Raw genomic sequence first — 14,716 nt, 5'->3', positions numbered from 1 at the left:
TTTTAAAGCAAAATTTACTTTTGTTCCATTGATTTAGTTACATGTACTTCCTATGACCACAAAGAACATTGACATCGTATATTCGATGGTAGAAGAAACAAAAACATGGTAATAATAAAAATAGCCAATGATTGAATAGAGAAAACGGTTAAAATAGAGAGATGGTTAGTAAAACATTCCTTACCATTGGCAATGAAAATGTGTTCTAAATGAACGAGTGAGTATTTATCATATTCTATTCAATGTATATACCAACTGTTAAAAACAATACATGTTCACCAATTCATGACCACATTAATTGAAACACGACGTGCTGATAAGCCTTTTACACGTGTTTGCTTGCAATGTACTTACTCCATGTCCGTCCTCCGTTGTCAAATCTTGCCGTGTTTTTGAAGACTATGATTGACGGGAGAAATAATCAGACAAATAAAATGTATAGGACTGAATGTTGATGTTTCCAAGTAAGATCATGATTGACGATGCCGACTTAAATATTAGGACAGACAGATATGTTGATCAAAGATTTTGAAGAAATTGTCATGATCAGTTAAAACATGCATTTAATAAGGCTATTTAAAAGATAACATGATACTATGACATGAAGGCAATATTTAATATTTTTCAGTTATCCCCAGCGTGTAACCTAGACATCACTACTCAAAATTACTTGCATACAAATGTATGCTACCGTTGCCCTAGCAATTAAGAACTAGACATATGCACTACTGGACACTCTGTACATGGACTTACTCGCAAATCGTCCTCAGGCTCAGCAAATTGCACAGGGGCCTTTTATGACAATATGAATATGGTATATGAGCAAATAAGAATGACAAAGTAAATGTTTTAATGAAAATGTCTGAAGACAGTCTCACAGAAATGATTCTTGAAGTAAATGTACATGATTAAAAGGACAACAACAGAAGAAGACATATGGGGCCGTTACAGTATGTAACCTACTCGCGGGCTTAGTGCAAATCGGTCATAGTTAAATATAAAACAGAAGGCGTAACAAGAGTTAAGAGCTAAGCCCACGAATATTAAGTAGGAAGGAATTTAAACTAAAGAAGCGAATGTATTTTTAACAGCTGTACTCTCTTCCTTGGGCACAAAAAGCTCCTAAGTCTCTTATCAACAGATCCACATGTGTTCATTGATAGTAATGTTTTAACTTTGTATTAGTTCAATACCCTTTAAAACAAAAGAAATAAAACGTACAGAATTGCCCAATGATAGCCATTAGTTCCGCTTTGCGACAAAGTTGGAAATGAGTAAATATGATAAAGAAAAAAAAGGGTTAATCAGTTTGGTAAAATACAAACCACTGAAACCAAGATTAGAGGGAATTTAACAAGAAAAAGCAGGTACTGTAAGTTGAAGCTTTAGGAACGCTTAAAGGAGAAGAATAAGGGGAATTTAACTTTGCGGGCACTTACAGCAGGGAAGCCATGCTACAATAGTCGTAACATTGTCAACATATAATCACATAGATCTCTGCAATATTGATTAAGTAGACGGTCCAACGACGTCTTTACTTTTACTGGGATTGAAGTTAATGAAAAAAACAGTCAAGCATGCTTACCTTTTGCTGTTGTTCCGAAGCATAAGGGTCGTACTGAAAGTAAAGTATTATAATGAAGAAGTGTTTATTGCAGAAATCGGTATCTTTTTACGCAATGTATTGATGGCAGTGAATATGAATAGAAATTAGCAGATCTGCACTTCCCTGTATGCAATAAATCACAAAACAGTTTCGTTAGATAGACTAAAACTGGTCAGCTTTAACATTTGATTTAGTACAGTATATACTTACAGCAAAACAAAATACCGATCATATTTTCATTGTCCAAATCAGCTGATTGCTTTACTTGTATACAAATGTAAATTAACCTCGATTAGAGCGACATTGTTAACAGGTCACAGATTAAAATGCATTTCATTAAACGGATATTTGGGAAGGCTACCATGGTTATATCAAAATATCCGTAAAAGTAAGTAAAAGTAGTTAGCAAACTAGAATTGGCAAAGGACATCAATATATCTCTATGGAAACCCCAACCAAGCGTTTACCTTGGTTCCAAACTGTAATTGAAAGTAAAAGTTATAACCAAAACATATTTCTATGTAAAATATTGTGTATATGTTTTTAATTGATACAGATATGTATTACGGTAACTGGACTTGTATTCAAAACAAAATCTTGTTTATGACATTTAACAACACCACCATTTCAAATAATTTAGAACACGTACCCCTATTTCTGGTGGTTGCTCGTACTCATTGTGTCGTCTCCTGAATGGCTCTTGTGGGTACTGAAATACGGAAGCATGCTAACTTTCTTAAGTGTTATCGTGTTTGATCGGTGTTTGGCGTCAGTATTCGGACAAGATCATAGTCAGTGTTGGAAATCTGGGTTAGTCTGTTGCATTATTTTACATGAACTGACTTCTTCGTTCATTAAAGATTTATCACAAAAAGGCAATATTAACACCTTGCATTTCCTTAATTTACTACCATCTATGGATTTCCAACGTTAAGCTGTATCATATAATTATCAAATATATTTACTTTCATTCAAACAAGATAACATTAAATATTTTGAGTCATATATAGTTTAAAATGATATAAATGTCAGCTCGTATGCGTGTTAATAACTTCAATTGCAGCATGAAATAGATGAAGATTATGAAAAATCAACCGATATTAGTTTATAACAATAAATTATGTGCCTGATAAGTTCGGCACAACTTAAAAACATACAGCTTAAAAAATATTGCAAGTGCAGTTTCAATGACGGTTATGTCTAGCTACATTATAGGCCGATTGCTCAGAAGTTTGTTAAAGGTAACAATGTTTTTAAAAGCGTCTTTTTTATTTGTTTAAGACTATTTTTAAGTAAAACATGTACAGCTGAAACAGTTGTCTTGGACTTGATAGAAAGACTTCAGATCACAAGTGTATCACATTCATTTCCCGAGCTGTAAAGTAAGCGATGATGACGTTAACGAGGCGGTTAAGTTTGAAACTGTTTTGAACAATCGGCCCAACACCAATCAAATAATTATGATGGTGAGTGTATCTGCGTATGTGTGGGGAATCCATGCATTCTATGATGATAGTGATGAACTGAATGAAAGCTATATTGCAAGTGAAGCCATTTTAACAAAGCAGGAAGCGTTGTCGGTCTAACAAAGTGCATGCAATTATAATCCAACTAGACTACTGCAGAGATCCGCGCATGCGTGCTGTGTACTCACCGGTACATACACGTCTTTTGGTGGTTCGAAACCTAAATCAGGCCTTCCGGATCTATACGCCTGCAATCGTCAGTGCATATGTTATTATGTAGAGGGTTATTTTTGGACTTTGAGACTCTGTTCTCGCGTTATTAGTTATACTTCAATGTAAATCACTTATAATATGTTTTATATAAAGCACCAATTTCACAACTCTTAATTATTTGTGTCATTCGAGTTGTTACTGCTCCGCCGCTTTTGTTGACCTGTTATGAAGTAATGACGAAGAATCCGTCTTTATTTCATATCTGTTAAATTTTCATCTTTAATATTCAATGATCTGAAAATGAAATATGGAAACCGGGAAACAAATCTGTATTACACACTGCGTTTTCTGATTCTGTCTCACACGGTAGGCTAGTGCACATGCACAAATCTACTTGCGCAACAGAATGTTTTCCTTCCAATTAAAATGCTTTCGCAAAGAAAAATTACTGTATTATTGGTTTTATTCTTAAATACTTAAAGAAATTAAATAAATGGAATACTGTGTAAGTACTTCAATCTGTGGGAATGTATCACTTCTCAGTTCTTGCGTAAAAATTATTGCACTGGAACTTTAGGACTCATGAGATATGGACTTGAAGCAAGCAACTCGAAGAGACACAACCTCGAAGATCACCAAACTGACATAATATTCTCTATGTGTCAGAGAAACATTGAACATTGAACTAATTGAGATGATGATAATATACTTTCCAAACATCCGTCCGACGATTTTAGCCAATGTTGTATCCGGTTCCGTAAGTAATATATAAATAAGGATACTCAAAGCATTAACACGCTTTTCTCTTTCCTCTCCATTTCACAAACCGACCATGTCGCATCACATATAAACCGACCCAGTTACATCACATATAAACCGACCCAGTTACATCACATATAAACCGACCCAGTTACATCACATATAAATCGACCATGTAACAGTACATATAAACCGACCATAAACCGACCATGTGACATCACATAAAAACCAACTATGTAACATCACATATAAACCGACCATGTAACATCACATTTAAACCGACACATTTACATCACATATAAACCGACCATGTAACATCGCATATAAATCGACCATGTAACAGTACATATAAACCGACCATAAACCGACCATGTGACATCACATAAAAATCAACTATGTAACATCACATAAAAACGGACCATGTAACATCACATATAAACCGACCATGTAACATCACATATAAACCGACACATTTACATCACATATAAACCGACCATGTAACATCGCATATAAACCGACCATGTTACATTACATATAAACTATGAAACATCACATATAAACCGACCATGTAACATCACATATTAACCATGAAACATCACATATAAACCGACCATGTAACATCACATTTAAACCATGTAATATCACATATAAATCGACCATGTAACATCCCATTTCAACCATGAAACATCACATATAAACCGACCATTAAACCGACCATGTAACATCACATATAAACCGACCGTGTAACATCACATATAAACCGACCATGTAACATCACATTTAAACCGACCATGTAACATCCCATTTCAACCGACCATGTAACATCACATATAAACCGACCATATAAACCGACGATGTTACATCAGATATAAACCGACCATGTAACATCACATATAAACCGACCCTGTTACATCACATATAAACCGACGATGTTACATCAGATATAAACCGACCATGTTACATCACATATAAACCGACGATGTTACATCAGATATACAAAATTTGTCCTACCCTTGCTTGTTGTTCCGGTTCCTGTCGGGGTGACTGGTAACTCTGCTGCTCATAGCGCGGGGAAATGTAACTCTGCTGTTCGAATCGTTTATCCTTCAAACATTGGAAAAATAACATGCATTTATTGTTTAAATGGCTATATAACAAACTATGAAAATATCATAATTGGATGCAATACTAACGTAAAAATGTGCAAAAAATGCGTCATCGCCTAACGTTTCACTACATTGTCAGATAATAAATTTGAAAAGTCAAACATTTTGAGATCTTGAACAGAAGAATGACGACAATAAATCGTCAAGTATGTGTCCTTTGACAAGATAAATACACTTAGGTTACAATAACCCTGTACATTTAAAGTGACACTCGTATTTAAAATCATACATACACATGTATAACAAACATATATTTTGGGTGATAAACCTTTAACTACTTACTAAATTCATACATTTATGCATTTATTGAAAATACTGATTTCTGATAACAAGATTGTAACTGTGTTGTAAATAGATGAAAACGCGCAAATATTAAATGACTGGTAAATCCTAAAAGATTTACAGTAATCAGCTATCGTCTCATAAGGTAGAAATACCGTGTTTTCTGCATTTTTCTTTCAAATTAAACACGGTATTCTTCGAAAGAACCATTGTTTTCGATATGTATGCATCCTTTTCGGTAAATTAAACAATTATATTATTTGTAGTACATCTTATTTTGGAGTAAGAGTGCGACTTTAAGAAACGAACATTTATTACGATTTACAATTTAAGTGGGTAAACGCTTGCAAACTAAGTTGAAACAGGCATCTAGGTTGATACCAACGTTGCTTTTTCTTAAAAGAAAGAATGTCAATAAAATTAGAAAAGGACCATTCCCATGTGCGCAAGACTTACACCGGGGGTATAACTGTTTGGGCGAATGTTTTGGGGAGGCCTGTTCTGAAAACGTCAAAAGGCGACAAACACATAATTAATTTATACTTTTACTCGTTTGGGACGATAAGTTGTCCGGATCAAGTAGGCTTGAGGTTTCTAACACTCCACACAGTGTTTGTGAAGAGCTATACAACTGTCATGTCAAGATTTAAGTAAAATAATTAGATTTGAAAACAAATGTCTTTAAACTACTTGTAAACATAAACAGTTTCACGACATACCACGACCTCAATTACATATGAGATGCTATAATGTAAATTACCCGGCCATCCAGGGGTTCCGGCTTCCTCTGTCCGTCGTAGAATGAGGGGCGACCACCAAATACTTGCTGAAATTGATATATGATTAAAACAATAAGACTGAAATGGAATGAGATATTACTAGACCTTGAATATGCTTTTGTCTTAATTCATCATTGATTAACGGTAACTATAGTTAGAGTCCATCGCCAATATGTTAAACATGGCAAACCACTCACGTGGGTTAGTAAACAATGTGCACAGATTGATTCGTAATGTGACATCATGCGTTAAATATCGAAAACAGATGCAAAAAAATCACATTTTGAATATAGGATGCAAATAAATAGAAAAATATCTAAACGCATTTTTTTTCTAAACTACTGTTACTGGAGGCTCTCTTATTGTTTTACTGAAATAAAATCAAGAAGTGTTTTTTTTTAACTTCGCAACAATTTGTAAGATTATGTAAATAAACGCCGTATAGAATAACGCCTATTCGAGTCTAGTTGGTATACTGACGTCAAAGATATATCACCTATACTAGCCTTATGATTGTTATCTTCAGCTATATGATATATTTACATTATAACAGACTTACATGGATACTACTATTAATTACATGTATGACAAAAAACATCTAACGGTCGAGCTACATTATACCCCGGACACCACATATGTGCTAACATATAACGTTAAAATAGCCAAAACAACATGTAACAAGTACAATGACCACATGCACATGTCCATTGACATACGTGTGTATACAGACCTCCTTGTATTTATGCTGTGATATCTGATAGGGCAATGTATAGCCCCTGTCCATGTATGGCTGTAAAAAACAGTTCATGACACACATGTATGCCGTATCAGCTTCATAACATGATGTTTACTCTTGATTCCCACAGTTCGAAAGTTCATCACATACCCATTTGATTTAAAACATAGGCGTGATGGCACCATTTTCACTTTATATTAATACTACGTAGGTGCCATAATGGCCCGGGACCCTAAGCCCTAAACACACACACACACTCTCAAAGGCAAGTACATGTTTATCGATTATCATAATGTTTTATGATGTTTATCCTAAATGTGCATACACAAGTTTGAATGCTTATTGATCTATGTCCTAAATGGTGTACACCTAGTTTGAATGCTTATTGACCTATGTCCTAAATGGTGCACACCTAGTTTGAATGCTTAATGATCAATTCCTAAACGGTGTACACCTAGTTTGAATGCTTATTGATCTATGTCCTAAATGGTGCACAACTAGTTGAACTGTTTATTGATCTATATCCTAAATGGAGTACACAACAGTTTGGATTATCTTTGATCTATGTCCTCAATGGTGCACAGAACAGTTTGGATAATTGTTGATATACTTCCTAAATGGTGTTAACAACAGTTTGGGTGAATGTTGATCTACGGCCTAAATGGTTCGCACAACGTTTTGGCTGTTTATTGCTCTATGTCCTAAATGGTGCAGACAATGGTTTGGATGTTAATTGATCTATGTCCTAAATGGTGCAGACAACAGTTTGGATAAGTGTTGATCTATTTCTTAAATTTTGCACACAACAGTTTGGATGTTTATTGATCTATGTCATAAATGGTACAGACAACGGTTTGGATTTTAATTGATCTATATCCTATATGGTGCACACAACAGTTTTGATGAGTGTTGATCTATTTCCTATATGGTGCACACAAGAGTTTGGATGTTTATTGATCTATGTCCTAAATGGTGCACAGTTTCTATGTTTAGTTTGAAATGTTGAAAGATAATTTAGCTTGTCATCGAAGTATATGACTGGTAAATGGAAATATCGCATTCAATAGTTTCAATAAATACATCGATCAAAATGGAACTGTTATTGATATTATGTGTTATAAAGCAGAAACTGTTCAATCTATTGACGCAGGCTGAGGAATGGGTATCAGACCCGCCATTGAAGAATGCATTTATGCAAACGTCTCTGTAAATACAAACTGCGATGACATTTATATTTTGATCGGTAGTCGATATTTTGTCCTTTCAAACTTATTCAATTAACGTTATAATTGAATAAAATGATAAACTGTTCCTGAGAATGTAATTAATATGAAAAAATCTAAAATGTGTACATATCTTTAATGGCAAGTACCGACTAAGGTTTATTTATCAGTATATGGCTGACAAATGCATGGTCACAATTAGAAAGCATTAAGCATTCATTGGATGTCCTTGAATCCACTTGTTATATTGACAGTTACCATGCTGTGAAGTTAGTAAATCTGTTTGAACAAAATGGCACTCAGAGCTAACATTTACCATTCTTAAATGGTTTAACTTATTCTTAAATACTGACAACTATTATATATCAACTGAACTGCCGGGTGATTGAAGAAAGCCTCGTACCAACCGCTAACAAACATTTCGGACATTGTCAGCACAGTTGCTATGTACATATTTGATCATTTTTATAAAAATTGTCTCTTTCATTGTGGTCTTCTCGATAATATCTGTATAAAAGGTAGCGCGAAAGCTATGCAGATTGTTTGAATTGGTGATACTTATGTCGATTTGTTTGTGGAAGATTTAAAATTAAATCCACTTATTTTAAAGTATTGGGTGTAATGTGTTCGAATTGTCGTTATTGATCAGGAAAGTTAGTGTCAACTATGAACAATACAGACACGGTGGTACAGTTGTAGTAGGTAAATGTAATATACCCGTATCAGATTAACCCAGTAATGGCGCAACGTGTGGAGGAAATGCTGTGCTTGTTATACTTCTTAAACTGTCATTTAAGTGTAGTTAAGCTGATTATACGTGCATTTCGTATGACCCTGAGAAGTACCGTATTACAGAGTTTCAATTGATATTAATAACACCATTTAAGGTCAGAAAGAACTTAACGAAAGTCTGAGGTATTCAACATACTTATATCAGGGGCAAGAAAGTATTGCGAACAAACCTATTGAATAGAGAAAGTCATAGTTATACTACAGCGTTTTATACAAGCCATAATACTAAGCACATATGAAGAGAATAAGTCTTAAAAACAAATACTCGAGGGAAGTTATTGAATGTAGGTCATGTTGTATTATCGAATGAAGTTTTATTACTGTGTTTGAAGCAATCCCGTTTAATCTAAGCCTTATTATCAAAAAGGAACATGAATTCATTCAATAACAATTGGAAATGAACGTATTTTCATGACATCTTATATTCACTTCATCGATAAATAAATAGAAAGTCACGTTATTTACATTAGACATGTCTATGTGTTCCTGGTGCTGGTCCTGATGGTTTGACTGCTGTCCAGGTTCCCTGTAGCTCTCTGGCCCGTTCCCAGGCAGCGATGTTCTCTGTGGTTGTACTGGTCCTTCGTTTGCTTCTGTAGGTTGCTGCTGTGCAGTCCCTGCAGCCGAGCTTCTGTGTTTGTTTCTGCTAAAGCTGTTTGAAAACGAAAGAATAAATGTCTACATAGTGTGGTGTGAAATTTATCGTCTCTATAAACATGCATACCAAATAACGAGTAAATGGTCCGGAATAGAAAACCATATCAAAGTCTATCAAGGATGGTATGGCACTATTTCTAACAGTCATTTAGCTTCGCTTTTGTAAGAAACACTTATCTATTAATTATCATTAACATACTAAATATGTATGTTTGGACTCATTAATATAACAAAAGGTAACGAAGCTGTAGCTGTAAATTTGTTATGTTTTCTATTGACGAACTTGACGTGTCCATTGTTGATAATGTAACAATTACAAAGATGCCTTATCAAAACGTGCATACTGATCCAGCTATAGGAATAAATATTTCGAAAAGATGAAACCATATGTTCGGCCAGTTTTTCTATATAAGAGTAATCCACCCAGTCTATTTCCAAAATATGAAAATTGAAGACAATGTTGCATTTTGAACGATGTATGTTCTTCAGCGTTATTTGACAGATTAATTGATCTCTATGTAGATATTTATTGTAAATATAACACTTATATTGCTTATCAAAAAGTAATTTGTTTTCAGTTTGTTTCATTACCTTTCGGGTGTTTTATATCCCTCTTGTTCATACTTTTCGTAATCATAAGCAGACGACCACATTTTACAATTATTCTCTAATGAATCAAACGAATATCAAACTAAACTGTCGTTTATTTTTGATGTTTCTTTTGATTCCACCTTTTTTTTAACAGTGGTTCAACAATGGTTTAGAACCTTTGTGATAAAAAATGATGATTTGTTAGTTTAAGAATTTTAGGTTCCGCAAGATTTTTACATAAATGAACAATACAAATACTATTGGTATTTTGAGGTTTACCATGTAAATAGAGAATTGATTGATTCTTGAGCTCTCAGCGGAATACAGCTCATACATCAATACCTTGTAGTGACAAATAGATCAAGGCTTCAATAAAGATGAATCAAACTCTTAAAAGGATGTATTCTGGAGTATATAATTGTGTTCCTTTGAAAGGGTGGTGACCACCATTTAATCAATAAGTAACTTACAATTCACCTTTCGATATCTATCTTTATCCCCTGAGATATTGAAATTGTTATTGAAAACTCACAGGTAAACCTTTGGAGAAATGTTCAGGGTTGTTGAAAAGGATGAGCTTACTTTTGTCCATCAGTTACAGAATTTAAAATAGAATCTAAACATACGACACTTGATTTGGAGAGGCCCCTACTTAATAATTCATGACATACGTACTGCTACCACGCCTTAAATTTCAATTAACCTCGCTAAGCTGATTTATTAATTGAATTCACATCACAGCAGCAAACCTCTATATAAATCCGTTTATATATCTGAAAATTGAAAAACTATCATTTGTTTGTAATGTGCGTTAAAGGATAAACGTCTTTGAAATAGCTTTTATATTTATGAAAGAAAAACTTGAATGGTTGCTTGATGTTTATGATCAGAAATTGATGATTTTCCAACATAAACATGGCTTGATCAGTTTTTTGCATTTATGGTACAAAGCGTCTGTTTTAGTACCATGGCGCAAACCACGTCCATTGGGTAAACATGTATCATCAAATAATATACTCCAATCGTAGAGGCAACCATGTATTTTTACGCAAATATTTCTGATAATATCAGCAAATTCTAGTTGTATTAAAATTGCATGCTTAATTAAGCACCTCTAAGCAATACTTTCGAAAGATATTTTTAAGCAAGCTAAAGAAAATATGTATATAATGTATAACCTTTTTTTTTCAACTACACATTATTATACCATGCTGTAATTCCCATATTGCTACTTACAACTTTAATATTTAGAATGTATATTATTAACATCCTTACTTATTTTATTTTATTGAAATAACTAACAAATTTACACTGGTATATCAACTAACGAAGCCGTGCGCGTGTGGACTGGTCGTACAATCAGGAAACTAGTTGATGCTATCATTGTATACAGTGCTTTAATCCATCTTACTTTTTGCAATTGTCTGGATGAACATAATAAGAAATGGTATATCTATCTATTTATCTATCATGTTTTGTTATGTTATCATATGTTTGTTTGCTGTTCATGTTTCTTGTTATCCAACTTCAAATAAAGATTCTTGTATCTTCTATCTTGTACTCTTATTATTGGTACTTTTAATCTAGTAACAGTACTTCAATATTAAATTGAAATCACATTTTATATTTATATTCAAACAAATCAAGGAGTGTTTATCTTAAAGCACTCTTACATTCAAGCACCCTGACTTATATAACCAGGTTCTACTTGGATATGTTGGTTTGAATCATTCGTACTACACCTATTTATCAAGGGTTAGCAGGCTGCTGTCAATCTGCATGAACGCTTCATCAGTTCATCATGGATGTGTACCTTAACCCATATTTACAAATCTCCAAAATAAACATGTTTATCTGGCGGCAAACAGGCTTCTCTTAATGAGAACATGGCAACTGAGAGTCCGCTTCAAGTGTTTACTGTATGCCAAAAGATGGTATTATTAGTTGTATTATTTTGTTAATGATTGTGTCAAATGTCTTATCATTGTTGTTTTTATAAAAAATAGAAAAGTTATACACTCAATTATTATAGTGTATGCTTGCTTGAAATGCTTGTTTAATATAACGAGTTTTCTTATATCAACATGCGTGATATATGAACAAAGATTTTGATATGTGTATTTGGTGTATTTGATAAGGTTATGACGTTACTTAAGATATTGTATTTTAGTACGAAATCTGCATGAATAATAATAATAAGAAGAAGAAGAAGAAGAAGAAGAAGAAGAAGAAGAAGAAGAAGAAGAAGAAGAAGAAGAAAGAAGAATAAGATTAAGAAGAAGAAGAAGACGAAGACGAAGAAGAAGAAGAAGAAGAAGAAGAAGAAGAAGAAGAAGAAGAAGAAGAAGAAGAAGAAGAAGAAGAAGAAGAAGAAGAAGAAGAAGGAAAAGAAGGAAAAGAAGAAGAAGAAGAAGAAGAAGAAGAAGAAGAAGAAGAAGAAGAAGAAGAAGAAGAAAAATAAAAAGAAGAAGAAGAAGAAGAAGAAGAAGAAGAAAGAAGAAGAAGAAGGAAAAGAAGATTGATAATAAGAATAACCATAGTAAGGACAATAGCAATAAAAAGAATAGAAATATATTTCCGTAAATGCATTTAATATAACGAAATTTGACTAAGTAATAATATACGTTTCATGTCAAAATACAACCTAAAGTCATTGTAATCATCCGTTTAATTTGACAAGTAAATTTAAAGTTCCTATATATCAGGTAACATTTTAAATGATAGTTATACTTGTAAGGTATTGATCACTTCGTCGAGATTTATAGTGGGAATTTAGAGATTTTATTCACTCAAATATAAGATAGCGTTATAATAACAATACCAGCTCAAAAGGTGACTAGTTCAGAACTATCTGCTTAAATATCTGTGATATTTTTATTCAGATCATGATTGAAATGATTAAAGCGTAATTTAGATATTCAGAAATGTATCCTATTCAACTACTGATATTGGTATGAAGTATATCTAGTATCGGGGGTGTAAGTATATAAGCAAAGTTGAATATTTATGTGTATGATCCTGAAACCTACATAACAACCTCATCATATACTGAAAAAAATGAAAGTGAACTAAATGTACAGGTAAAAAAAGCAACACTGTTCCTGGTGAATACGTGCTGTTTCTTAGCGTTATATTTATGGTCTTGCATTTACTTTATTTAATCAAATTTAAATACAATTATCGTTTGTTTGAATACTTAATTAAGAGAATACACGAAAAGCTGTTCTATGTAAACAATATTTATCAAATCTATATCGATATTCAATAGACACATTATTTGTAAAGTTAAAATTAATTCTAAAATAATATTTGCTAGAACCAATCTACTACATATATATTGAAAAAAAATATAATGAATGTGATACTCACTCGAAAACAGATCTAACTTCCTTCCTTTGTTTGTCTTATAGCATGAAATCCTGGTTTATTTTCATTTCAATGTTCCTAGGTCACGGACATAGAATACTCAGTGTTCGATCAGACTTTCTTTCACAAATCAAAAATCGTTTACCCACATTCTTTAAGCTCAAACGGTAAGTTGGTTTTAGACTGTATGTAAACAACTATATACGATATGCTTTTAGACCATTAAACTTTCCCATTGCAGCTATAAACATTCGTCAATGTTTATGTATTGAACACTTTAAAACGTCTTTTATTCCTCTACGAGCATATCTCGCAGGTTTAATATCTATGAAAATCAAAGAAGGTTAATTCTCATCAAGTATAAAATCACGGTTTTAAAGGTGATTAAGAATTCATTTTGATAAATAACGTGAAAAGGACATTCAAACATTGCGAAAGAAACATGATATGAATCATTCCATGCGAGATGAATTGATTTAAAAGTCCCAAAGACAATTGCTACTGACTCACAGGACACCAAGGATATATGGATGACAGTGTATCGTAGCATGTGTGTGCGTGCGTGCGTGCGTGCGTGCGTGTGTGTGTGTGTGTGAAGTTTCTTGTTCAATTTACGACTTCAATGAAAGTAGGAGAAAAATCCTAGTACAGTAGAAAACATGGCATGCCTAGACCAAGTTGACACTTATATCACATGGTGCTGCAGCTGGAAGGGTCACGAATGTTTCCAGTAGATCGGCCCAAAATCGCATTCGCCTTGTTTGGGTTAAAAACCTTATAATTTATCAACAGCTTTTGTAACAGTCCCTTTGAGAACGAGTCCTAAACTGATAAAGTGGCATTAGCAATTCTCCAAAATTTCAATTGGTGCTTTGTTTAATGTTCAATATTTCTTATGAAAAAATCTCTATTTCAAACATTATTCTTATAAAAAGTTATACCATGTTACACAATCGCTTGTTTGAATTTCGAATTTTCCTACAGTCATTTAGTATAAGACAGTCGTACAGTCATTTAGTGTAAGACTGTCGTACAATCAATTAGTGTAAGACTGTCGTACAGTCATTTAGTGTAAGACTG

General features: G+C 33.4%; 1 protein-coding gene across 10 annotated transcripts in view; it reads right to left on the bottom strand.

The window, feature by feature from the left end:
- Window positions 1-14,043, bottom strand: part of LOC128244907 (uncharacterized) — a 32,855-nt gene extending 18,812 nt beyond the window's left edge. The window contains exons 1-10 of one of the 10 annotated variants that reach the window (XM_052963029.1): window positions 13,640-14,040; window positions 9,488-9,674; window positions 7,002-7,061; window positions 6,253-6,318; window positions 5,949-5,993; window positions 5,056-5,148; window positions 3,261-3,320; window positions 2,256-2,315; window positions 1,586-1,618; window positions 355-399 (exon numbers count right to left, since the gene is read on the bottom strand). In XM_052963029.1, coding sequence (XP_052818989.1) covers window positions 355-399; window positions 1,586-1,618; window positions 2,256-2,315; window positions 3,261-3,320; window positions 5,056-5,148; window positions 5,949-5,993; window positions 6,253-6,318; window positions 7,002-7,061; window positions 9,488-9,496 — 471 coding nt within the window. In that variant the 5' untranslated portion in view covers window positions 9,497-9,674; window positions 13,640-14,040. Of the gene's footprint in view, window positions 1-354; window positions 400-1,439; window positions 1,455-1,585; window positions 1,619-2,255; window positions 2,316-3,260; window positions 3,321-5,055; window positions 5,149-5,948; window positions 5,994-6,252; window positions 6,319-7,001; window positions 7,062-9,487; window positions 9,675-13,639 lie in introns of all 10 variants that reach the window. The other 9 variants (XM_052963030.1, XM_052963034.1, XM_052963035.1 and 6 more) reach the window with 9 other exon arrangements.
- Between the last annotated feature and the right edge of the window lie 673 nt (window positions 14,044-14,716).

Source organism: Mya arenaria, chromosome 8 (genome assembly GCF_026914265.1).
Source record: "Mya arenaria isolate MELC-2E11 chromosome 8, ASM2691426v1".
NCBI classification, from domain to species: domain Eukaryota; kingdom Metazoa; phylum Mollusca; class Bivalvia; order Myida; family Myidae; genus Mya; species Mya arenaria.
The sequence above is the reverse complement of the archived record's forward strand: the minus strand, read 5'-3'. Positions and strand labels throughout refer to the sequence as shown.